A 27,503-nucleotide genomic window follows, 5' to 3' on the forward strand; every position below is an offset into this window, starting at 1 on the left:
CACTTGAACTCCCCCTCCCATACTGACCTTTCTGTCCTGGGCCTCCTCCATTGTTAAAGTGAGGCCCAGCGCAAATTAGAGGAACAGCACCTCATATTTCGCTTGTTATAACCCAGCTTTATGAATATTGATTTCTCTAACTTCAAGTAACCCTTGCTTTCCCTCTCTTCCTGTTCTCCGATCAGTCTGACGGTCCCCGATTAAATGTTATATCTGTATGCTTCGTTGTCACCTTCTAGCTAACAATGATCTATTCTACATTTTTTTTTGATCCGCACCATCTCTGATGTCTTGTTTTCACACCTTCCATTTCCTTATCTGTGTCTCTCTCTCCCCTCACGCAGTCTAAAGGGTCTCAGCCCGAAATGGCAGTCATTTTTTCTATCCAGAGATGTGTTATTCCAGCATTTTGTATCTATCTTCAGTGTTAACCAGATTCACCAGTTCCGTCCTACACATGCTGCCTGACCCGCCGAGTTACTCCAGTACATTGTGTACTAACCAGCATCTGCAGTTTCAAGAGCCTTGGAGACCGCCACTCAACCAGACAACTAAACCAGCGGGCCTCCAGATTCCTTCCAGTTTCAGGCCCTAATGTGGACAATTCAGACTGTGATAATATTGAACAGAAAACCCCCCAAAAAGTGCTGCATTATGATGTGCTCAGACTAAGTAAGTTAGTTTATTGGCCAAGTATTCACATACAAGGAATTTGACTTGGTTATTAAAAACTAGAAAAATAGCATTCATCATGTAAAAAGACAAAGTGCTAGAGTAACTCGGCATCTCAGAACATGCATAGGCTGCTGTCCCATGTTCTCCAGAGATGCCAGATCTGCTGAGTTACTCCAACAGTATTTATCTAATTTTGTAAACTCAGCATCGACAGATCCTTGTTTCTCAGTATTTACCTTCTATCAATTTACCACTGCCTAGGACATCAAAAACATAATCTGGTCCATTATTGCTGTTTGTAGAAACTGTAGATACTGCTGTTTGTAGAAACTGCTGTTTGTAGAAACTGTACATCCTTGACTGTACAACAAGATACACATTAATAGTTGACATAAGCATTAACTGAGAATATGAAAAGTAGTCTATAACTGCAAGAAAACACTGGAAGACTAAATGGTTGATATGGTACTTTTCTTTGAATGAGTAGAGAAATTAAGAATAATTAACACAGAAAAACGTTTCTGCTCCAACTAAGCAGTGCGAGGCACAGCGATCTAGGTGACCATGGACCAAATACAAGATAAACAGTGCAATGATCAAAACCAGACAGCCTGACGTAAATGCAGCATTAACGTAGATACATCCACCATCTGCCTAAAATAATTCAGCAACATCCTAAGAAAAATAAGTTTCTTGAAGGCAAGATCACTACTGAGCAGCAGGCTGGGGTGTTTGTGCAGCATGTAATCATGTAAAATGAACCTACTAATACCTGAAAATGTATCATTTTAAACAAAACAAATTAGTCTGACACCAAACCACTTAAACGAAATGTGCTCTCTTTATTTAAACCAGGGGTCGTCTGTCTTTAATTTGCATTTTATTCTACAGCCATTCTTAAGGGAAAATCTACATCTTAAATTAAAAAATAAGTCAGATGTAAATAGTACAAAATTTATCCTAAAAATTTCAACTCTGAATTCAAATGTTTCCTTTTTATTTAAACATAAAAGTGTACTAGGGTAAAACAAAGGCTCAAAAAAAAACAAAACAAATGAAAAAACAAGTGTTATATGGTACAGCAGAATAGTTCTCCTAAACTCTGCATCACTCAGAACGCAGGTCATTTGTGCTGTTGGGAAGAGAGGAGAATAAATTCAAAAAAAAAAAATGCAGTCCAAAGCTCACAGCGTATCCTTCAAAACTCCCTTTAAATTTTTTTTTGTTGTTTTTGTTATTTAATCAAGTGATTGTCACAAAAGAGTCACAAATTAAGGAATTCCTGGCCAAATTCACACCAGAATATATGCCTTCATTTTTTCCCAGCCATGGTTTTAACGCCTGTATGGATGGAACCCCTGAGCATTGTGGTTCTGGCCGCGGGCAAATCCACCTGGTGCGGATGGTGGAGCCCCTGGGGGTGCTGGTGCGGAGGGTCCTCCATATGAGGGAGCTGGCTGATTTGGATCCGAGAAACTTGGGGCCTGGCCAAAACCACTCATGTCTTGCCCATATCCTAGTAAATAAATGAAACACAAGAGTTATGACTGCTTAGAGGCAAGAAATGCAAAAAAATGCCAGTAACTCACGAGAAATTTAAAGAAAGTCAAACTTAATATTTCACAATTAGATCATCCTTGTACCAGCACAACAAATGCTCAACTGCTTTAGCACTATTCTCCTACTTTATTTTAAAAAAGTGCGCAAGGACTACATCCTACATAAGCTACTCATCTTTGTTGAAGCAAGGCAGTCAAAGTCTATGCAACACCTACCTGCTGCACTATATCCCTGCTCAGCCTGACCGTAAGTCTGAGAAGGACGCGTGGGTCCGTAGCCTGAAGGATCCTGAGGATAGTTACCCATGCCTATTAGGGAGATGAGGAAACCAGGATGACTACCCCAGTAAGCCTGAACCTGCTTCAATCCATGGCATCGATGCATCAGGTGTCACCAGTGGCATATGGATGCAAAGAAATGCCAGTGAAATAGAAATACATTTTAAAGCAAATTTGTCAAATCGGTCAATTTGTAATAAGTAAATTGTGGCAACAAACTATCGGTATATATAATTAATACAAACTGCATCTAAATTATCAATAGGGACATTAACCTCATAGTCAAAGCATCTTTAGTGAATGTAGTACAGCCTGTAGAAAAGGTACCGAGTTGCAGTGTATTTGGGTTTAAGGAGATTAAAAACATGCACCCCATGACAGTGATTAAATGAGCAGAGTACTATAGTGAATTACATGCATTGGTTCAGCTACTTCCAAATAAGCAACCATAAATATATAAATGCTTTGCCAGATCGTAATAAATTCAATTTTTAAGGAATTTAGCAAGATTTAGTTAAAGAATATCACCACTGGAAATTAATGAATGCAATGAAGCAGCCAATTGTTATTACAAATTGAGATGAGCCTGTCATTGATTAAAAACTCTGAAGCTTCAATTTTCCTTTGAAAAAGGCCTGGTTCCAATTGATCCAACTTTGGAAATCTTTTCAACTAACTTTCTACCTTATGATATATTCTGGCCAAAGCCGTCTCCCCGCTTAAATCAGACTGCATCTGAAAATGAAAGCAGGAAGATGCAATTAGCCAGCTAACAAAAGGAAGCAGATGGACCCAGATTAATATCCAGATTGAGAACAGTAGAGATCAACAGCTGGGTTAGGAATCACTGACATTCCAATTTATAGTGGATGAAAGTGATAGGGATGAGGGTGGGGGAAAAGAGAGAAGTAGAAATCAGGAGAAACGTCACATGAAAAACCACAATACTATTTGGATGTAAAAAAGTGAATGACTACTTACTGAGTAAGCGTGTATTTGCTAGTTACTTGCATATTGAAGGCTATATCTGCTGCTCTGGCCCTAATAGTAGATCTTACATCCATGAACCAATATAAAATGCTAGAAAAGGATGATCTAATTCAACCCACCATCGTTTACCTCAGTCTTCTGGTGTTCGTATAATCCTGCTTGGAATACAAGCAGGTACAAGGGCCCTTGACTGCAGGAGTCATATTCACTGATGGGAGTTGTGTTCTTTTCTAATCCTACATCACCTCCATATCCTACACTCCTTGTTACCTACCATACTGGTTGTACCCAGAGAATTCGGGCTGTCCAGCAGGTGGCTTGCTCATATCCTGAGGTGTTTGTGTTGCTGGTGGATAGCCCATCTGTCCTGCTCCTGGTGTGGCAGGGGGTGCTGGTATTCCAGGTGGGCCAAACTGGTCAGTTGGAGGTGCGCCAAATCCTCCATAGCCTGAATAGCAACAAGAATGAGCTCAGGTCAGACAGGTGATTGACTTATTTTTTAATGTAGGGATAGTTGGGGTATAAAATCGTTTAAATATTTGTCACCAAAGGACAATAGATTTAACGATCATGAATAAAAATTATGCCAGGTATGCCCTAGACTTTTGGGAGAACCTGCCATACTGAGGTGTATTTGTATAATACATGGCGCGCTCTGTGCTACACTGGACCCAGTTGTTTTACTCTTGACTGCTTGTAAATTGACTAACCGGAATGTAGTCAGTCATAAACAAATTCACCACTGCGCTCTCCATTCTGCTCTGTCTGCTTAAAACAAAAGGGCATATTTAGAGCCACATGGAATCAAGATGGATGTTCTTTCTTCGATCAATATAAAAAAGGCTACAAGATTCATATGGTTCAACAATAAAATAGCGCAGCAGCGGTTAACAGTAAACAGGGGCTACCAGCACAGAATGCTGCAAGAACCAGTGCAGACCAGCTTGGCCTTCAATAGCCCCACTTAAAGTCAGCAAGAGCAGCAATGCAGAATCCCTGCAAGACATTTTGATAGAAGATATTTAATTTTTCACAAAGGAGATTAAAAACGAAAGAATTGTACAATCTGAAAACATAAAAGCAAGGCTTCTACAGGCTGCACTGTTGAACACAAAAAGCCATGATACAAAACATTAACTTTCATCCAAATATGAAATATTTAAAATAATACCCACCTCGTCATAATTTCTACACCAGATGAAAAAAATGGTAATGTCTTCAACAGTTATTTTGAGCAGGCAATTAGATTACACTACTTATCCACCCCCTCATAAAACCATAACACAATAACCAGTATAATTCATATTGAAAACATTCTGAATCGATATATACAACTACATTATAACTGCTGTAAGCCAGCATATATTGAAAAATTATATATGCTTTACTATATGAACCTCTTGTCAAAACTATAGAAAACATTTCACAGATAATTAGCAAATTCTTGTTGACCAGGCTTAATGATACCCGATTTAACAATGAGGAACAGTACATTTTGTCTTCCATTTATCTAACATAATATTCTGCAACTTGAAACACATTTATAAGCAATTCAATGACATGTAGTTCTTTTGTTTTGTCAAAAAGGGCCACTTAAAAACATACCATATTGTGGAGGTGCGCCAAAACCCTGTCCAAATCCCTGAGGTGGTGCAAATCCTCCTGGAGGTGGCTGTGGCACTACATATGGATTAAAATGGGGGGGTTGCGGAGGGGCACCTCGTCCTCCTGGTGGTGGTGGCGGCCCGTACCCACCTGCAAAACCCCAAAACAACCAAAGATTTAATTATGTTGCCTCGTTCCTCTCTGTAAAATATTGTGCAGAAAATATTGTTCATATCTACTTTAAAGGTTAAAGAAAACCTACCCATTGGCTGACCAGGTGCCATCCACATACCTGAAAAACAAAAACAATTAAAGCAAGCCCATCTCCACTAACAAGTTATTCCTCTGAAGGACTTGTTTATTTAGAGTAAACGTCTAAAACAACCAGAGAAAGTGTGCCACTGTACATCTCATTTGGTACTTTGAAAATACATTGTATCAGCTGAATCACAATATCCTGCAACACAACAGCTACAGGATGCTGAGAACAGCTCAAGTTATTATATGCCTTTTTTGACACCGCACTCACCCATAAAAGAATTAAGTGGGCAACACAAAAAGGCAAAATACTTCCTTTCGCTTGTCTAGCTGCATGTCATATCAGAATTCTGTACTTTCGCATCTAATACAGGAAGAACCAGTGTATCCCTTTTCAATGGAAAATACAGGAGGACAAAATATTACAAGAGATGGGCATTAACAGGACGTGTCCTGGGCCGAGCTGAGATGTAACCACAAAGGCGACGCACTAGCACCTCTACTTTCGTTGAACTAAAGAGATTTAGTACGTCACTGAATACTCTTAGCAAAGCTCCACTGATGCATTGTAGAACATATCCTGACTGGTTGCATCATGGCCTGGTACAGTAATTCAAATGCACAGGGACATAGAGGTTGCAGAAAACAGAGGACCATGTTCATCACAGGTACAGCCCTGTCCAGCATCCAAAGCATCGACAAGGCATTGAAGCAAGGTAGCAGCATCTATCAAGGATCCCCATCAAGTTCATACCCCCTTCCCGCTGCTACTGACAGCCAAGAAGAAGTAGCCCCAGAAATAGTGGATGCATTAGTGATCATTTTTCAAAACTCTTTAGATTCTGGAGTAGTTCCTGAGGATTGGAGGGTAGCTAGTGTAACCCAAATTTTTAAAAAGGGAGGGAGAGAAAAAGGTGAATTACAGACCAGCTAGTCTAACATCAGTAGTGGGGAAACTGCTAGAGTCAGTTATTAAAGATGGGATAGCAGCACATTTGGAAAGTGGTGAAATCATTGGACAAAGTCAGCATGGATTTATGAAAGGTAAATCATGTTTGACGAATCTTATAGAATTTTTCGAGGATGTAACTAGTAGAGTGGATAAGGGAGAACCAGTGGATGTGTTATATCTGGACTTTCAGAAGGCTTTTGACAAGGTCCCACATAAGAGATTAGTATACAAACTTAAAGCACGGTATTGGGGGTTCAGTATTGATGTGGATAGAGAACTGGCTGGCAGACAGGAAGCAAAGAGTAGGAGTAAACGGGTCCTTTTCAGAATGGCAGGCAGTGACTAGTGGGGTACCGCAAGGCTCAGTGCTGGGACCCCAGCTATTTACAATATATATTAATGATTTGGACGAAGGAATTGAATGCAACATCTCCAAGTTTGCGGATGACACGAAGCTGGGGTGGCAGTGTTAGCTGTGAGGATGCTAGGAGGCTGCAAGGTGACTTGGATAGGCTGGGTGAGTGGGCAAATGCATGGCAGATGCAGTATAATGTGGATAAATGTGAGGTTATCCACTTTGGTGGCAAAAACAGGAAAGTAGACTATTATCTGAATGGTGGCCGATTAGGAAAAGGGGAGATGCAACGAGACCTGGGTGTCATGGTACACCAGTCATTGAAAGTAGGCATGAAGGTGCAGCAGGCAGTGAAGAAAGCAAATGGTATATTAGCATTCATAGCAAAAGGATGAGTATATGAGCAGGGAGGTTCTACTGCAGTTGTACAGGGTCTTGGCGAGACCACAACTGGAGTATTGCATACAGTTTTGGTCTCCTAATCTGAGGAAGGACATTCTTGCCATAGAGGGAGTACAGAGAAGGTTCACCAGACTACTTGCAGTTGTACAGGGTCCGGATATTTGGCACTCTTCATACCAATGAATTAAGTTTGAATCAAAACAGCCTCACAGACAATGCAGCAGTTTCAACTCCAGTATAGACCATGCTAAATACAATTTTGTTTTTCTATACAGATATGATCAGACCTATTTGTTGCATTTTCAAATTTGAATATGCTTAATACTTCTGATCCAGGCAAAAGCACAGATGCTGGGTGACGTTGAATACAAGTTCAGTCAATTTGATGCACTAATAGGTCAGGAAGTAAACAAGGACTATCACAGAAAATTTCTGAAATAAATGCAGTCTCTTAAGGAAAGAAAATGGGGTCAAATTTGAAGCTGGTCAACTATCTAAACCATTCAAATAGTAAATGTTCCCCAATGAGCTGGGAATACAATGTACATTTTAACACAAAGGTACACAAAAATGCTGGAGAAACTCAGTGGGTGCAGCAACATCTATGGAGCGATCCTTCGCTCCATAGATGCTGCTGCGCCGCTGAGTTTCTCCAGCATTTTTGTGTACCTTCGATTTTCCAGCATCTGCAGTTCCTTCTTAAATAAATTTTAACACACATATTCGGAGGTTAAATCATATGTATATATTGCATCTTGCTATACAAAAACAATGAGGCATTTTAATTATACACGTTTTATTAAAAAATCTCCCAAAATTTGAAGTTTAAATTTTATCCACAATAATTAACATGGAGTAATTAAGATTAAAGCCAGTGAGCAACAGTATTGTAGCATGTTGATATACAAATTAATTACTCCATTATCCACAGCTTGTTTCCTAATTTAAACATTTAATTATTTTACCTTGTGGGCTACCATAACTCTGCTGCTGCCAGCCTTGCGAGGGCTGACCGCCCCAACCATTAGCGGCATTTGGCAAACTCCTGGTCCATTGTGGTGCTCCTGACTGGCCAGACCCTGGAGTTTTACTGTCACGAGGCTCTGCGCGTTTCACCTCAACCTAATTAGGATAATAGAGGGATGGATAAAAAAGCTACCCAATTACTCTTCCACAACCCTCACCCTTGACACACCCATGTCTATTATACTTAACATTTACACTTACATATAACTTACAACTACATTTTAAAAACTTACAACTACGTTTAAATAGCTTAAATAGGCCAATATAAATATATATATCTATATATATATAGAAAGATAGATAGGCATTATGTTTCTCAAGTACATATCACCATTTTACACAAATTTCCATTACTGAATGTTAATTTTATTTCAAATTAAAATGAGCTAAATTTTGCAATTAGTTTCTTTGAATTAATAATCAAGTCTGGTCTAATAGAAAATAACCCAACCATCACCATTTTTATAGATCCAAATTACCTGAGAAACATAGTTTTAGATTGATGTGGCCTTACTTAAAAAAATGTTATTTAAACATCTAATGGAAGATAATGACTTACCTTCCCCAGGCTATGCATAAAGAATCTCAATTAATTACTTGAAACATAATGTCAGAAGGGAATGGATGAGCTAATCGAGTCTTAAATTACATCTTTAACAGAAAAAGGAAATACATGCAGATAAAAATGGACAGTTTGAGTAAATTAGAAGCAAATCTTCATACTGTGTTTAAATAAATTACACACCATCATGGCTAAACTAAAAGCACTTGCTGTTACGCAAGTTCAGGGTATCCCTTTTCAGAATATACAAACCAACTTCATATGCAAATGTCAAAGTACAAATATTTAATATTTTGTTAGTTTAAGCTTTTTATCATTGTTATAATTCTCAAAGCAATACCATACAATCAAATTATTGACCATCCTTTTGGCTGCTTAAGTTTATATCAGAATTTAAGTATCTTTACTTAAAAATTGACAACATAATCAATGTTTAGTTATTACTCTGATCAGTTGAGTTATTTAGCTGACGTCAGATAGATTCTTGAGATACCATTATTAATGATTTCAGACAATACTTCTAGGTCCTAAAAACTAATTCCAGACATCTATTTGAAAGTTTAATGTTAATTAATAATCTGAACTTCACAAAATATACAAAATGTTTAAATGACTAATTCCTGTTGTTGAACTCTCATCTTATGTTATAAAAATATATTGAAGTATTTCCAAATTTAAAATGTTTCAATCAGCTTTGCTTGAAGTTGATATCAGAATATCTTTACATAACATGTCAAGGGATGTCTCAGTAGGATTTAACTTCCAAAAAGTTTAATCAGTTCATTTATCAAAAACTGACATATTTATTAAAGATATAACACTAAGCTACGTTATACAATAAATGACCTCTACAATGTAAGTGCCTTTAGTGGTGTTGAATTTGCATATTTTCTGGACTATTAGATATTTATTTCCCAACAAAACGTAATTATTTTTTAAAGATGCTGCACACTATTGTAATGAATTCACTAGTGAACTTGTCCAAGTGTCAGAGGAGTGCAGATGCAAGAATCTTGGGGGAGGGTGTGTAAGCATGCAGGTACAGCAGGCAGTGAAGAAAGCGAATGGCATGTTGACCTTAATAACAAGAGGAATCGAATATAGGAGCAGAGGTCCTTCTGCAGTTGTACAGAGCCCTAGTGAGACCACACCTGGAGTATTGTGTGCAGTTTTGGTCCCCTAATTTGAGGAAGGACATTCTTGCTATTGAGGGAGTGAGGTAGGTTTACAAGGTTAATTCCCGGGATGGCGGGACTATCATATGCTGAGAGAATGGAGTGGCTGGGCTTGTACACTCTGGAGTTTAGAAGGATGAGAGGAGATCTCATTGAAACATATAATATTGTTAAGGGTTTGGAGACGCTAGAGGCAGGAAACATGTTCCCGATGTTGGGGGAGTCCAGAACCAGGGGCCAGTTTAAGAATAAGGAGTAATCCATTTAGAACGGAGACGAGGAAACACTTTTTCTCACAGAGAGTGGTGAGTCTGTGGAATTCTCTGCCTCAGAGGGCAGTGGAGGCAGGTTCTCTGGATGCTTTCAAGAGAGAGCTAGATAGGGCTCTATAAATAGTGGAGTCAGGTGATATGGGGAGAAGGCAGGTATGGGGTACTGATTATGGATGATCAGCCATGATCACATTGAATGGCAGTGCTGGTTCGTAGGGTCGAATGGCCTACTCCTGCACCTATTGTCTATCATGCAGTGAGATAGATGCCAAACCATTGTGATTTCTGAATGCAAAAAAAAGTGCTGGAGGAACTAAGTTATGGGTCAGGAGCCTATTTCAGACTGAAGAGTTGAAAATATTCAGATTTGTAAGCATGGTAGCCGATTTTGTTTGATATTTCTAGGCTAAAAAAAAAATCAGTAATTACAATAGCTAATTTATTAATGATATTGAAAACCTATCCTATTGAAGATTCTCAGAATAGGATAGTAAGAGGTAGAAGGAAAAGAAGCACTGAACATTGTTCCAAAGTTTAGAATACATGCATGACACAGATGCAATCATAACTCTTCTACCGTGCTCTGGTCAAGAGCTTTAACTATAATTTAACTTCTTAGCTAGTTGGTAGGCAAAGATAAGTAACTCTCCAATCAAAACCTACATGTTTAACCTCGAACTACACAGTCCTACAATGCTAACGTCTGGTCATATTTCAATGTACAAATCATTGTTTATATCAACAAAACAAAAGGGACACCAATTTGTTATGGAAATTGAATTGAGACCTGGAGCATATTGGTAACAGGCATGGATGACCTCCCCATTTTGGTCAATATTCAGGTCAGCTGCAAAAACAAAGCTTTCTCTAGTGCTTCAAGCTCAAAGTTAAAACCGATTACTTTGATATCAAAAAGGCACTGTCTATTTTCCATACCAACTTTCTATGGCCCCCAAGATGACAAACCAGTAGCACATTTAGGAAATGTTTGAACCCACCTGGAACTAAATTTAGCATAGCCATTATGCTCTGCAAGTTGTTAATAACCAACATGCTTTTATTATGGCTTAGGTTCAACCTCATTTTGAAATCTTCCATCAAAATAATTATCTATCATACAAATTGTAGTAAGAATTTGCAGATATTTTTTCTCAGAAATTCCAAATTAATATTTTAATAGAGTAATTTTGTTCTTTGCGCGATTGTTGGGCTTAAAATTCAAACTGCGACATTGATGCACATCTTTACAAAATCTAGATACATGCATGCCCAGATAAATCTTGCAGTGTGATTTATCAAGTTGGGATTTAAAAACAAACTAGCTAAATTTAAACATGCCTGGAAATATCCAAGGATTACAAAGTAGAAGAAATCTTCAAACTGGGTCATTATAATTCTGTTAAATGACAGTGAAACTGAACCTTAATGACCACCCGCACTTTCAAGAAACTTTAACAGCTAAATGAAGCGGCAACACGTTTGGCATTACAATCTGCACTAGAAATTTTTAATGCTCGATATTGAATCACAAATTATATCAAATTTTGAAATAATCTTCCTTTGCCCAAAGTACTGATATATACATGGCTCACTCTCTTTTAATATAAATTTTTGCAAGCAGCATTTAATTCAATATTTATTAAATTAGTTTTCCATGTCCTACATTACACAGGCCATGTAAATCAAGAACTGGATTGGCACCTAATGTCCTACTTAAATGCAAGCACCACCCCCAGTCCAGATTCAACAGCTTAGTTTGCTTCTTTCTTATACATTAAGCACATTTATGTTGCATTACAACACAGTATGAAGATCAAGCAAATGAGGCCACTTAACTGTTTTCTTTTTACATTAAAGCAAGTTATTATTGACTAAAGTATACAGCAAGTGACCTCAGACAAAACAAAATAAAATTGACCACCAGTCCTTCAGCATGTAGAGATCACTGAAACATTGATGGTTTTCTTGCAACTTAAAACTTAGATACAAATTATGGCGTTAAAAACATATCTGAAGGAGTGGTTTATTAAACGGAGACTTAAATGATTAATACAGATTTCACCGGTCTTATGAATAGCTAACTACAATAAAGATAATTATAACTAACGTGCAAGCAGCTGATAAATTCTGCTTAAGTGCATGCAGGCTCATCATTCATAAAAATGGCCATAATCGATTTAACTAACTATTGTTTTGAAAAATGATGTTGTATATATATTCATTTAAAGGGAAAAGCATGAAATACACCTTATTCACTGCTTCTTCTGCAGGAAATAGCACTAAAATCTAGGTCCCACTAATCATTAAATTGCCCCTTAACATGTTTCTCTTCAATGGAGAGACCACACACAATAACCCCAGTGAAATCTCCAGTCACCTAAGCCTCAGTTCATTCTAAGGGTAAAATAAAACTACAACTACACACTTTTTTGCCCATGATGTCGTGATAATGCATGTTGACAGCCTGGTCCACTGATTGCTCGTCCTCGAAAGTAATAAATCCAAAACCTATCCAACGACGAAGAGTGAATCAAGGTAGCAGGGTGTAGTGACACAAAACAGGATGATGCACAGTATTAGGGCGGGGTAATTTAAAGGATATCCCAGGGTTTCAGATAATTGGAAGCCCCCTCTGCTGAATCACTGACAGCATGTTACAGCCAGCCAGGATTCAATGAAATACAATAGTTAACCCCAATGACAGCTACTTTTGGATCACAAATGTTTACGCATTTAGCAGCAATTTTCAGTGAAATTTTGTTTCAAATCTAGGAAGTTGTCGGGAAGAATCGCCTAATACCAAGTTATGATCTTTGGCTGGTTCCATTAACACACAAGCGCAGGGCTATTTATTTATTTTTAAGAAAATATGCACAGACTGAGCAAGTCTGAAGGAAACTGACATGGCATGTGTAACGTTGTCCTCGTTGCAAACCAGAATATTTAAATGAAAATTACACGTAGAGGGTGACATTAATAATATTGAACACTGGGAAGTGCGTGTGTGTGGGGGGGGGGGGGGGGGGGGGGGGGGGGGGGGGGTTAATTAATACTACAAGTCATTTGGCAGCATATTGCTGAAGGAGAAATTTATACTCAGACTATCCTTTAAACGTAATTAAGAGATATATAAATTAAATAGACTTAATTTCAGGATAATTCATGCGTGGAAATGGGGAATGCAAACATTTGTCACAGTAAGGAAAATTTAAAAAGAGCTTCTCTCCCTGTCGCTTCCTTGTGCTTTCTACGCATGTATTAAAGAATAGTGTGTAGCCTCAAAATAGGGGAAAAAATAAGCCATTAAATCAAAGTGTTTTTTGTTGGCCCTCAAATCAGAAAATTAATAGAACTTTCTATGTTGCAAGTCAACTAATTTGGGAATCTGACACTTTACAACAACTCTAATGGATACTCACATATGGTCATATGGAATAGGAGTATAATTAGGCCATTCGACCCATCAAGTCTACTCCACCATTCAATCATGGCTGATCTATCTCTCCCTCCTAACCCCATTCTCCTGCCTTCTCCCCATAACCCGACACCTGTACTAATCAAGAATTTCTGTAATCAATGTCATGTCATAAGTCAGACAACATAGTTTGGAACCTCTAACATAACATCATTTTGCTATAAAGCTACTAAATAGCAGAACATAGTATGTGAACAGCACACCTCGGAAAGACTACAAATCGTTGGATCTTGACAAAAAAAGCATGCAGAATCTATATTAACTACATAATTACCTAAATACCTAATGCCCACCAAAACCCAAACTCACAATTTTATTTGGCATTCAAATTATAATTATATAGACTATTCTGCAGCTACACAAAGGCGGCTGCATGCAAAATGGCAGCACAGGGAAGCAGGAGTCGGAGGGAAGCACCTTGTTTTGAGCATATCGCTAAGATACAGTGTTGAAGTTGTTTTAATTCAACCTACAACTACAAATATTTAACTATCATGATACTATAAAGGCATGGTCGGGCATTGCTACAACAGTGAAATAAAATGGGACGGGAAAGTCAGTGATAAATATTTGAACATCTGTTAAGAACTTAAATAGTTAAACTACAAAAAAAAATTGCGTTCAAATTTTAATTAACCTCTAGAAAACCACTGGTAAAATACCAATACAATTCAGGTCAGCCAATCTTATCTGAAACCCTGTGTTTTTCCTCTTGGTAGGCATATTGCTTTGCAGCTAGTGCTGACAGCAGCAACATAGTGCTATAGCTTTATAAACCAAACTAAAATATAAATATGTATATATACACTATACGAAATACCCTCAAAGCTTATCCAACATCGTTGGTCAGCCCAGAGAAGTTTATTTTAAAACATTTGATACACAAAGATACAGGCCAAATGATTTTACAGCAGGAAATTCTGCTGTCAGCAACAAGAGCAAATGACAAACGTCTTGCAGTTTCCAGACAGACAGATCCCATCCCTCCTGAGTGGGTAGAACTGGCCTGTACCTGTGTGATACAACTTATCACAAACCTAGAGAGGAAAATCTAAAGAGATAAGTTAATTACATTAAAACAGCATATACATGTTTCTTAACATTACAGCGCTTAGATTTAACTAAATAAAACACTAACACTAAGTTATGATACTTAAATCGATTTAACAATGGCAGGTCGAGACTAATTATCTTGCATAGTTATCGTTATAATAGGCATAAATAATCTGAAAACATCCGGAATATATTAATGAATTCAGATGACAAACTATTAGATAAAAATAAGAATATCGCTGATTGACAAACTGTATAACATGTTCAAAATGTCAGCAAAAAAATCTTTCAAAACAAAAATTAATAGTTGACAGCTTTAACCCATGATCTGTCAATGAATATAACTGGATAAAATTAAATTTGGAGGACGCAAATCAGATTTTGGGGAAAAATAGTTTAAATCCAGAAGCAAAAAACCGGTAGAAAATTATGCAAATTTGTTAGGTCAGCAAACGATTCCAAAGAAAATGGAACACGATGCTCTAAAACTCTGGTTAGGTTAGCAAAGCCGTGATTCCCTTGGGGTCATTTTCACATACAGATTCTTCATGAAAGGTTCTCATAAATGTCAAATGGACGATTGGCAATTAACGATTCAATGGCTAACCATGAAAACAATTTCACTCATACATAACATTTCAAAGAATTTACTAATTTGATTAATCCACATTTGGTTAACTTCTGGGCTTGGGCCTATTTAACAACTTCATCTAGAAGTATCACATTGGTTGAGTCAAAACAACTGATACTGCACCTGTTTACACAAAACACTTACCGCACAGCTGTATTTAATGTCCATCAATACTTAGTATTTGAGTGACTATGGTATTAAATTGCAACATGGTATAATATTGCATACAAAAAAGACCCAACCCCCGTTAACTTCCTTGCCCCAGTTAACAGATGCCCATTAGCCTGTATATAATCGAGCGTATGAGAGACCAGCAAAGTGAATTTGCCAGGAGCTGCAGGGCTACAAGAAACAAATCTTGATTCTATCTGGAATTTTTTCCACAAAAACAGAAAAATGATATTCTATTTACCACATTGATGTCCATTTTGTGAAGCGTATCAAGAACAGCATCGTTCAGGCACTGCCTTTTTTTTTTTAAAGCAATCGATAGCAAATAAAATCTCATCTGCGATATTAGCCCCAGATAGGCTCATGCCAAATTTGTTAACATCATGCTTATTATTAAGAATGGCAAAATGCTTCGCCAGGCTATTTATTCCTATAGGACAACCCACTTAGCAGGATCTAATTTCCGACTTGCAAACTATTTGGGTTAAGAACTATTCTCGGACAGAACCCTGCCCTGACTCAGGGAGGAGCTGTATGTAGAATATATTCTCTCATTATTAATTACATCCTCTGAAGTACACATCTAACTAATGAAATTGTTAAATCAACTCCTCAGCCTATATTAAAAGGCCCTTTACCAGCTTGCAAGAATTGGTTGAACATACATTTGATTGACACAGCATGGAAAAAGACCTTCGGCCCAGTCCATGTCGACCATCTGGTCACAATAGCTCCCTGTTATCTCACTTTCGCATTCACTGCATACATGCAAGGGGCTTTTTTTTTAAATTGCAGTGACCAATCAACCCCGCACTCCTTTGAGATGTGGAAGCAGAAGCACCTGGTGAAAACCGCGCGGTTAGAGAGAATATGCAAACATTTACTCCGGTTCTCTTCATGATTATCATTAAGATTTTCAGTCAAGTGTAATTTCTCCCTTCACTCATTTTTAGCATCATCATAGATACAATAGTATATATTGGGAAATTCAATGTTTATATATTGGGAAATTCACAACAGCTACTTTTAATACAATAGTGGTCATAGCATTTAAAGGACCAGCACTGCCTTTAAGACCAGAGATCTTGCTCAGCAAGGATCGCAAATATGTGAAAATGACTTGTTTTGTCAATGCTGCAGGTTTTGCTTTAACACTAGCCAAACAGAAGTATCTGGATTACAGACATTACAAGCGAGGCAGGCGTGCAAATTGCAGATTAGGACTAGATCACACATTTGTTTATTTATCTCACAAATGAACTGCCTTTTCAAAGGATTCCATTTAACAGCATGGCTGCAAACTAGCAGCACACACACAATGAAATTGCATTGTACCAAATGATAAACTGGGTTTAATGATCAAGTTATTCTAAAAATACCCAAATCCAGATCATTACCCACCCTTTGCGCAATAATGAAATTGCTCTGATCAAACATGCTTCATTCATTATCTGCGACATCATGCAGTGATTACTTCTATGAACATCAAACAGCTCTCCGTTAGATTGGTCCTGAATGCAAATAATAAACTCGAAAGGTCAAGCAAGGGTCTTAGAGTAAAATGTTATATACATTGTAAGAAAGGACTTGCATTTATATAGCACCTTTCACTAAACAGCAAATAAAGCTATTTTTATGTCCATAATATAGGCAAACATGGTTGCTAATTTGTAAACAATAATAACAATTAACTTCCAAATGAATTCATTCTAGTGGATTAAAGGGCAAGTATTGTTCAGGAGAGTGGGGTAAACTCCCCTTTTTTTTTACATCCTTTATGGAGACAGGCAGGTTCTGTTTGTAAGTCCCCAAATGCTTATTTGATTCTGCACTTAAGTATTGCCAGAAGTTTGAGTGGGCCACAAAGACTTGATGTTTTGACTCAAGTGACAGTGACAACTCATTTGTTGTATTCGTGAAGCCTTTTAACATGACTCTATTTTACATATTGTGTATGTAATTCAAACTAACAGTTTAGAGTTTTTACATTTGTGCTGATCACTTGTCCAAAATAGATTAGTTTATGCTATAGGGGTAAATAAATTTAAACTTTGCTATTAGTAAGAGCATGTTCTACAAATGTACAGTGCTTCTGATAGAAGTCCAACAAGGTTCAGCTGTCTTTCAGAGGCACATTAAAATCAACAACATGTAGATCGTGTTTAATTTGATTATTGCATAGCAATAAACAGAAAAAGAGAAATGGCACACCAGGGAACTGCATTCATTAATCAACAAAAATCAAAGCTTCTAAATCAAAGAGTGCTGTATAAAATGCATGATTTTCCCAGTAAAGCGACTTACAGAGTGCAACCTACCTTGTTATCATAAACTACATTGAAGGCCTGCCTGGTAGTTTTGAATTAACCGTAGGTCTCAATGGCTTTTCATTAACAAAAGAATTGGAAAATATTTGGAGCCACATACATTTTTTGAGAACCCAAAGTGAAAAGTACTGTATGGTTCATAAGTCAGTTTGTCATCTGAATATTAAAAAAAGGGATTAGGTCAGCAGCAAAGTGGATCAGCCTTTACCTCGGGGCCTCTGCTTCTCGGCATCATAGATCATTACTACTTCGGAGACCTAAAAGAAAAGAAAAAAACAGAATATCAAAAGGAGCAAGAGGGTTCTTTCCCAACATCTCTTCATACTGGGCATCTCCCGAGTACCAATGCAAGATGTTGACCCAAAACGTCAACATTCTCCATTGATGCTGCCTGACTCAATGAGTTCCACTAGCAGGTACACAAAAATGCTGGAGAAACTCAGCGGGTGCAGCAGCATCTATGGAGCGAAGGAAATAGGTAACGTCGCGGGTCGAAACCCTTCTTCAGACGAGTTCCACTAGCAGTTTATTTTTGTTTTAAATCACCGAGACACTTTATTTCAATAGCTCATGGTTATCACACACAAAGTTTTCATAAAATGATGAGGATGAGCTCCTTTTAGTTGAACATGGATACACCAGGTATCCGGATCATCAGTATAGCACAGGAACACAACACCCATGCCAAACATGATAACTTTATCTTGCTATCTTATTTGCCTGCACGTCTCCCTCCATTTCCTGCATATCCATGGGTCAATCGGAAAGCTTCTTAAATGCCACTTGAAAGTATCTGCTTCATCACAATTAAGCTCACTAGATACAGAAAATTATTTCAAAAGCAGAAGGGATATTGTGACTATTAGGTGGGTCCAATGGAGAAATGAAATATTCATTATCAGCATACTATACTACATCATACTATAGCATAGGTAAATTATCCTGAAAATCCAAATACTAAAAATCAAGATATTTTGCAAAAATAAAGAATCAAGAATAGATTTGGAATAATGTTTCACAATAGTACAAGTTCTCGGGGCAAATTCACATTTTCTGCTTCTGTAGAATACTTCCATAATAATAAACATTCACAATATGTAAATATAGATATGATTCAAATTATCAATGAAAACACTAGGCACCACAAATGGCCATGCCTATTGTTAACCCTAACTACATTTTAGCTGATACGAATACGGTTGAATAAGTCATTAGAATCCATTTGCCAAAAACAAAGCATTTGTAAATATTGAAAAGGCAATAGCCTTACACCACAATATGTATGCACATCTCTGCAGAACATGCATCGAAAGAGAAAGGTTGGGTCAGTGACAACAAAGAAAGAATTAGTATGGTGCAATAGGAATAGGTACTAACATGACAACTACTCACCACTCCAAATCTTTTGAAGTAATCCCTGAGCTCTGTCTCACTGCAATTGTGAGGAATTCCACCAACAAATACCTTCTTTGATTTATTGCTGCTCTGGTTTTGTGAACTTTTCTGCAAAAATTATTATTTTTTAATTACTAGATCACAATATAACCATATTCCAAAAGCAGCAAATATAAATGGAAACACCCAGCGAATGCTCAATTGTGAACTAAACATATCAATTCATGAACAAGGCCACCTTTTATTTCGATATTTACTCATCAATTTGTATAATTGGAGATATTTCTGTCAATGAGGCAAAAACGTGAAATGTATTAATATGTTAAAAAGACTAATTAGATCATCTTCCATCACCTCCAAACTATATTACATTGTGCTACACCTTGTCTCCACGTCTCCACTCTGTGGCATGAGCGATATGTTGCAACGGTAAAAAATGGTTCTAAACACGCTTCAGAGTGTAATAATTCAATGTATTTTACTTTCATTCCAGCATTCTAATAATAAGTGATTAGGATTGCCACAGAATTAATTTCTTCTATAACAGCAACAATCCTCCCAGACCAGAAACTTAATATCTGTGAACTCTAACAAATAATATAGGTCAGAATTATTTTAACAACAGTACAAGCAGGAAGTTTACAACACAATAAGCTTGACATAGAAAATATTCCATGTTTAATACTTACTCCCCATCCTCCACCCTCTTTTGGTTTTGGCTTCTCTTGCTGCATGGAACGAGGTGTACATGGCTTTGGATCAATCTGTAAAAAGCAAACATTTTAAGTCTCAGCGTCAGCCAAAATAGATAGATACATTGCTCATTTCAAGTAAACAATAGGAATTGGGTAAGAGTGTGGGCTGACTGAGCAGTTTTGTGAAATTATTATAAGGAAAATTCTGGATATTAGACAGGATTTGTGAACAAGCATGTAAAGTATTTCCCCACATGCAAACATACACTTCGTGTTCGTATATAAGGATATTTGCATCACTATACGAGCCAAACTTAAAAGCTCTATTTTATAAATACTCATAACTAAGTAACGTTGGCCCAGAGCTTTTAATTATTAAATTGGAACTGTCTGGTAAACCTCTTTCAAATACATATTTGGAACTTTGTAACATTACCAAAAACACTATTTATTAAAACTTTTATTAAAATGATTAAGTTGAAATGAGCTCATGTAACCTAATTTGCCAGTCACAATAGATCAATGCTCATAGTCATCTCAAAGCACAATAGACACTAGTCCATGGCCGGTCCTCAAATCAAAATATATTTTTGGGGCTATATTCAGAAATTAAGAAAAATGCAAGCAAGGGCCCAACACATCTAGCATCAGCTAAGTTCATAGCTGTTTTTTTTTTTACCTCAGTTCCACTTTTCTGCACTATTCCCATATCCCTTGTTTCCCCAATACAAACATTTGTTTCAAGACAATAACAAGATAGACATGAGTGGAAAAATAGGTTGCATCAGATGGGCAATTGAGTATTGGGAACCATTCTGATTATCACAATTATTTCAATGCTTAATCGTGGAAATTGCAATCAACCAAAACAAAATTGACTTTTAAGTCAACTTACCGTTCTTCCATCGAGATTATGAGGTCGACTGGCAAGTACTGTACCCACGCAATTTGGATCCTTGAACTTTACGAAACCAAAACCTCTAGATTGATTTGTCATTTTATCCTTCATTATTACACAATCGACTACCTCTCCATACTGGGAAAAATAATCACGGAGGGTTTCTGTTTAAAATAAAAGTCAGAAATATATTTTCTTCAATATTTTAAACATAACAGGCAAGGAAGTCTTGTCTATGTAAACTGGCACATAGATTAATAAATGTGATTAGTTGTGTTCAAGTTGTTGATTTAACATCTCCAAAATGTGTTAACTTCAACCACAGGAGCACATGCACGTTCAGAATAAACAAGCAAAAAGTAAATTTTGACGAAAAATGGCCATTTCTGTCAATTGGCTGTCCAAACATTGAGGAAAATAAGATACAAGATTCCAAGATCCATTGGAGGGGCGGGGGGGGGGGGAGAGATGTGGAATAAGGGGGTTTGCAAAAAAAAACAGTAAATTGAAAAAACCTCAACTGCAGTATTTAGTGTTGGCAAACAGCAATATTTTCACTTACATTTAATGTGGAACCTTCACTAAAAGAAATAACACTTCACGAGACTCCAAACTAATCAACAAGACACTGCCTCACGACCATTTTTCTTCTCCACCAGGTACGGTTTAACTTTTAACTCTTGCACTTCAACTCTAATCAAATACAAATTATCACAAATTATGAAAACTGTCCCTTTCTAACTACTTCACTTACACAATAACATTCTGACAGGACATCAAATTCTGGGATATTTGATCTCTCTTTTGGAAGGCAGAAATAGCCATACGCATCATGACTCTGGAAGGAGGCTTCCGTCTTAGAAAAAAATCAGTTTCAAATCAATGTGCATTAATCAATAACACAACAGGTAAACGCACACAAAACTTACCCTGTGTGGTGTTCCAGTCAAGACCACCCACAAAGAGCTTCCTGAAATAAAGACAAATGCAGCATTAGCAATTTCCAGGAAAGATATCCCACTGAATGCCAACTGAGGTTATAACCAATGGCATCTGGAACAGAAAAGCAACAGCGTTGGAATGACAAAGGTTACAGTTGATGCCAAGATGAGATATTGCCCGAGTTAACTCTAGCATTTTGAGTCTACAATGAGATCAACAATTGACATTCTCCAGGAAATTCTTCTTTCTTTGGAATTGTAACCTGAGCAATCTACTGACCACAAAATTCTATGTGGCCTGTGCTCAAACTGCAGTATAGCGATGTCCACATGAATGCACGGAATAGATTTTCAATTAGATTTATTTTAAGCAATGTCACCCCCAAAGGACCACGTACAAAATAAAATGCAATCAAAATTGTAGGTGTTCTATGTGGAAACCATGAGCATTTTTTTAATCAGTTATGTTCTTAAATTATCCAATATACAACCACCCGACAAGGACAATCAAATCTAAATGACTGAATGAGCACAGAGAATCCAGTTGCTCTGAAGCTACAACAAATGACCCATTTAAAAACCATCCATACACCGTAGTAGATAGAAACAGAAAAGTTAACCTTCAAATAATCCTGGCTAATCCGCCAAGATCTAAGGGATCTTTTAGTTGCTAACCATTTCAATTCCTCTGCCCAATCCTATACTGACATTTCAGACTTTGGGCCTCCTCCATTGCCAGTGAGACCACATGTAAACTTGAGAAACAGCACCCAAAACACTGCCATTGAATTCTCCAATCCATTAACTCTTCTCCAATCGCTATTAACCTCCGCCTCCATTCTTTCCCCAATAATTCTCCCCCCTCCCCCTCCCCTGTGGCCCATCTGGACTTGCACCCATTCCTTCCTCTAGCTTCACAATTTACAACTCTTCAATCCTTGTCTTCACATCTCTCACCCTTTTCCACCATCTGCCTATTAAAAAACCCTCACCTGCCAGGCTTTGTCCTGCCCCCCCCCCCCTCACACAATCAGTCTGAAGAATGGTCCTACCCAAAACATCACCTATCCAAGTTCTCCAGAGGTACTGCCTGACCCACTGAGTTAGTCCAATACTTTGCACCTTTTTTTTTGTAAACCAGCATCTGTAGTTCCTTGTATCCCTAGAATAACCTGAAAATAAATACCTTTAAGCTACTAAATTTAAAGGGACCAAATGTATGCAATTTCAGGTCTCGCATATGCATTTCAGAAAAGAGACATGGAAATAAGCCCGTGCCAAATCACCCATTTGTAAAAGACATCCGAATAAAACAAGCACTTAAGTCAGCTGCCATTTGATTTCTGAACAAATGCCCAATCTAGATTGTCAATGATAACCACAATGGATACTAAAACTATCCCCATCCAAAGGGCAAGTGATCAGTTAAATGAGCCACATGGCAAAAACATAGGCACCCAAAAGCCCAGGATGGAAGGAAAACAAGATCTGCAGAAAGTCAATTAAAAAAAACCTTACGAACATGACTGAAAATTCTGTTCGCCATTTTATTGTGCGTCCTGTGGTTTGTATACCATCTTTGCTATTAAAGGACAAAAAAATGTGTGACGTTCAAACTGACTTGCATGAAAATCTAAAGTTGTATAAACCATCTTTGGGGACTCAAGGGAACAGTTCCATTCTGGGAAGCGGTCAGTGGAACGGTTCCTTTGTGGGATGTGGTGTCATGTGAACACTTATTTTATTAGGGATGGATTTCATAGCAAAAGGATTTGAGTATAGGAGCAGGGAAGTTCTACTGCAGTTGTACAGGGTCTTGGTGAGACAACACCTGGAGTATTGCGTACAGTTTTGGTCTCCTAATCTGAGGAAAGACATTCTTGCCATAGAGGGAGTAGAGAAGGTTCACCATCCTGATTCCTGGGATGTCAGAACTTTCATATGAAGAAAGACTGGATAGACTCGGTTTGTACTCGCTAGAATTTAGAAGATTGAGGGGGGATCTTATAGAAACGTACAAAATTCTTAAGGGGTTGGACAGGCTAGATGCAGAAAGATTGTTCCCGATGTTGGGGAAGTCCAGAACAAGGGGTCATAGTTTAAAGATAAGGGGGAAATCTTTTAGGACCGAGATGGGGAAAAATAATTTCACACAGAGAGTGGTGAATCTCTGGAATTCTCTGCCGCAGAAGGTAGTTGAGGCCAGTTCATTGGCTATATTTAAGAGGGAGTTAGATGTGGCCCTTGTGGCTAAAGGGATCAGGGGGTATGGAGAGAAGGCAGGAACAGGATACTGAGTTGGATGATCAGCCATGATCATATTGAATGGCAGTGCAGGCTCGAAGGGCTGAATGGCCTACTCCTGCACATATTTTCTATGTTTCTATGCAGGAAGTTCCTTTAGTGGATAGGTTATTTTTGGTGTTGGGGTCAGGGGTGCAGTTTCTTCTGGGAGATGGTTACTTTTGAGAGACAGCTACTTAGTGGTAGAGCACTGGGAAATGGTTCTCTTCTGGAAAGAGCTGGGGACGGTCCCCTATCTCTGGGGGGGGGGGGGGGGGGGGGTTGAGCGAAGATTAGCTTCTAGTGTCTGGGGAATGGCTTATTTTGTGGGGGGCTGCAGTAGTTCCCGGGAGGTAGAGGGAGCACACTAAAGAAGGTTGCGGGGTTATTCCTAGGGCGGGGATTATTCTGAGGGGGTGTGATCATTCCAGATGAGGGGGGGGGGGGGACCCAACCAGTTATTTTGAGGGGGATAACCAGATTTGAAGGAGCATCAGGCCAGATATTTTGCAGTGGGGGGGAAACGCTACTTTGATGGTAAGGGACGAGCCTATGAGGAGGGGTGCAGACCATTTATTTTGAGGGGAGAAGATGGACCAGTTATTTGGGGGGGAATGGGAAAGACGCTATTATTTTGAGGGGGTAGAGGGGAGAGAAGCAGTTTCTTTGGGGGGGGCAGGCAGTTATTTGAGGGGGTGGTGGGTAGATGACCAATATTTTTTTTAATGGGTGGGGGGGGGCGACCAGTTCCGCTGGAGAGGTTGTCTTTGGGGAGGAGCGCGATATTTTGAAAGTGGTATTATTTTGTCTGTGGAGCAGTTATATTTTGAATATTTATTACATGTCATTTGAACCTCAGTGAGGCTCAAACGAAACTTAAGTTTCCACAGCCATACAACCAGAGACAATTCTTACAAGACATACAAACAATTCAATTTACACAAACATCCATCACAGTGAATCTCCTCCTCACTGTGATGGAAAGCAAAGTCTTTTCTCTCCAGGGGAAATGTAATTATTGGGATGATCGGTAATTCATTAGAGGGGTAAAGCTTTTCGAATCACGTGTTCTTCACCTCTCGTCGCCGCCATTACCCCCTCCCCCCCCAACCCAACCAAGGCCACCTGTTGCCGCCATTAACCCCCACCTCCTCCCCTCACGGCCACTGATCGTCCCCCTGGCTTCCTGTCGCCGCCATTACCCACAGGCCACCAACCACCCCCCCCCCCCCCCCTTCCCTCCTCGCCTCACGGCCATCAATCCTCCCCCAACCTTATATTACTGCCATTAACCACCCCACCACCGTCCTTCCTCTCACATCACCTCCCTCCCGGCGCCAACCGTCATCCCCGTCCATTAACCCCCCCCAGCCCCAGCCCGGGAGGCCGAAGCCCAACGGCCGCCTGGCGAACGTGGAGAGCGACCGTCCGTCTCCAAACGCGAGGGCAGGCTGCGCGGCCTAGTCCAGTCCAGTGGCCCCGCTCACTCTCCGCCCGCCCGTCCGCCAGTCATCGGCCGCCCCCCTCAGCCATCACCCGTCCCCTCGCCTCTCACCCGATCTCGTCGCCGCCTTGGTTGTTCATGGCGTTGGCGGCGGCGGGCGGCGAAGTACCCAGGGCTGGCGGCGGCGTGGGGGTGACGGCGGATAGCGGGTCTTGGCGTGGGTCACCCGTGTTTCCTGTCCTGGCCTGCCTCCGGACGCTGGAGGTCACTCGGTGGACGGGACGGGTCGGGGGACTGGGACAGCTCGGCAATAATGGCGGCGCTGATCCACTCGGCCCGGGCTGCTGGCTCGACTCGGCTCGGCTCTGCTCTGCGCGTGCGCTCCTGCTCCTCCTCCAACCGCCGCCCGACTGCGCAACAAACCCCCCGCGGCGCACGTCACCGTCGCCCCGGCAACCGCATCCGGGGCCTGCCCACTGGCGCCACTCCGTGCGGCCGGGAAGGTGGTGCATGGGGACGCGGGGGATGCTGGGAGTTGTAGTCTCATGTTCTGGAGCACATGGGAGAGAGGACTGAGGCCATGATAGTGGCACCTGGGAGTGGAGACTGAAAACAAACTGAGGCAATGGCAGTGTTACCTGGGAGAGGGGACTGAGGCCATGAAAGTAGCAAATGGGAGAGGAGACTGAAGACAAACTGAGGCAATGTTAGTTGTTTGAGGTTTCATAAATAATGTCAAGTTATTTAGTTTCAAACGATTTAATGATTATCGAGGATGCAACGTAACAGAAATGGCCGCAGTCACCAAAACCCCTGTAACCTCCCGCACCATGCTGAGTAACCCCCGCATATGCAGGATAACTTCTTGCAGGTATGGCGTCTGTAATAGCTCAACATAGACTGAACACAGTGACTGATCTACAGTAGTGATACCTGGAAGAGGAGACTGAGGCTACCACAGTCACATTTGGGAGAGGAGACTGGGCTCCTGCCTGTCAAAGCACCCATCCATAATACTGGTGCCCAAGAAAAACAAGGTGACATTCTCGTCTGGAGTCATGTCGTCATACAGCGTGGAAACAGGCCCTTTGGCCCAACCTAGCCATCCAGACCAACATGTCCCATCTACACTAGTCCCACTTGCCTTTGTTGAACCCATATCCCTCTAAACCTCACAGTCTAAAGAAGAGTCACATATTCATTTTCTCTGGAGATGCTGTCTGACCCAATGAGTTACTCCAGCTTTTTGTGTCTTATCTTCGGTGTAAACCAGATTCAGATTCAGATTCAATTTTAATTGTCATTGTCAGTGTACAGTACAGAGACAACGAAATGCATTAACCTCGACGAAATAACAACGAAATGCATAAACCAGCATCTGCAGTTCCTTCCTACACACTACAACAGTGACATTTGGCAGAGGAGAGGGGTGGCGGGGGTCAATGACAGTAACATTTGGGAGAGTAGAGAGAGTACGTGACAGTCACACTTGAGAGAGAAGAGTGAGCCTGTGACAATAACACTTGGGAGAGGAGAGGGAGTCAATGACAGCAACATGTCATGGCATCCAAGCCAGGCGACCCTGCGTGCTGGTCCCAGAAGCGGATCTGTAACTAAACTAATACTTGGGAGAGGAGAAGGAGCTAGTGACATGCACACTTGGAAGAAGAGAGAAGGTCAATGACAGTAACACTCGATGGGGGGGCTACACTCTCATCTCGCTCTAATTTCACTTCCACCATCAGGAAGAAGGTCCCAGAGTCTGAAAACTGTGACCTTCAGTTGAAGAACAGCTTCCCAGGAACCATCAGACTCTTGAACACCACAAACACCAACTAAACTATGAACAATGAACTGACTTAGTTGCACTAAGGGACTTTGGGTTTTTTGTACTAGTATTAGGGTTTGTAATTTATTCATTTTTCTTCTTTATCGTGTTGAAATGTTATCTATGAATATTATGTTTACAGGTTTAGGGGAATAATAACAGTGGAAGAACATAGTTAAGAAGGAGGACAAAGGAGGACAAGTCTTGGATGTCTTGACAAACAATAAGTTGGATGTCCCAAGGCCTGATCAG

The 27,503-nt window shown here is 39.6% G+C and overlaps 1 protein-coding gene and 1 non-coding gene across 5 annotated transcripts; both read right to left on the bottom strand.

The window, feature by feature from the left end:
• Positions 1-1,497: 1,497 nt before the first annotated feature.
• Positions 1,498-25,833, bottom strand: dazap1 (DAZ associated protein 1). 4 transcript variants are annotated; one of them, XM_055658954.1, is made up of 13 exons: positions 25,535-25,833; positions 21,685-21,725; positions 20,753-20,919; positions 19,852-19,926; positions 19,160-19,270; positions 17,976-18,024; positions 12,536-12,618; positions 8,041-8,197; positions 5,371-5,400; positions 5,109-5,258; positions 3,778-3,951; positions 2,451-2,543; positions 1,498-2,191 (listed from the first exon to the last, which is right to left on the bottom strand). In XM_055658954.1, exons 1-13 carry the CDS (start codon positions 25,561-25,563, stop codon positions 2,010-2,012), a joined length of 1,341 nt encoding a protein of 446 aa, XP_055514929.1. In that variant the 5' UTR covers positions 25,564-25,833; the 3' UTR covers positions 1,498-2,009. The 4 variants fall into 4 exon arrangements, with proteins under 4 accessions (XP_055514929.1, XP_055514932.1, XP_055514931.1 ...); XM_055658957.1 differs by lacking the exon at positions 3,778-3,951 and having other exon boundaries at positions 25,535-25,832; XM_055658956.1 differs by lacking the exon at positions 2,451-2,543 and having other exon boundaries at positions 25,535-25,831.
• Positions 5,540-5,672, bottom strand: LOC129711379 (small nucleolar RNA SNORA13). Its single transcript, XR_008725835.1, has one exon. It is a non-coding gene; the product is annotated as a small nucleolar RNA SNORA13 (small nucleolar RNA).
• Positions 25,834-27,503: the final 1,670 nt, after the last annotated feature.

The sequence above is a fragment of the Leucoraja erinacea genome, chromosome 29, assembly GCF_028641065.1.
Source record: "Leucoraja erinacea ecotype New England chromosome 29, Leri_hhj_1, whole genome shotgun sequence".
Lineage (NCBI taxonomy): Eukaryota > Metazoa > Chordata > Chondrichthyes > Rajiformes > Rajidae > Leucoraja > Leucoraja erinaceus.

What these genes read in the sequence shown, in the direction of transcription:
- dazap1 (XM_055658954.1), bottom strand. Translation starts at nt 25,563, where the DNA reads ATGAACAACCAAGGCGGCGACGAGATCGG. An exon ending in ACTTCAAAAGATTTGGAGTG is followed by an intron (nt 18,025 to 19,159) that starts GTGAGTAGTTGT and finishes CTTTTCTTTTAG; the next exon opens with GTCTCCGAAGTAGTAATGAT. An exon ending in GCAGGGATATAGTGCAGCAG is followed by an intron (nt 2,192 to 2,450) that starts GTAGGTGTTGCA and finishes TTTATTTACTAG; the next exon opens with GATATGGGCAAGACATGAGT.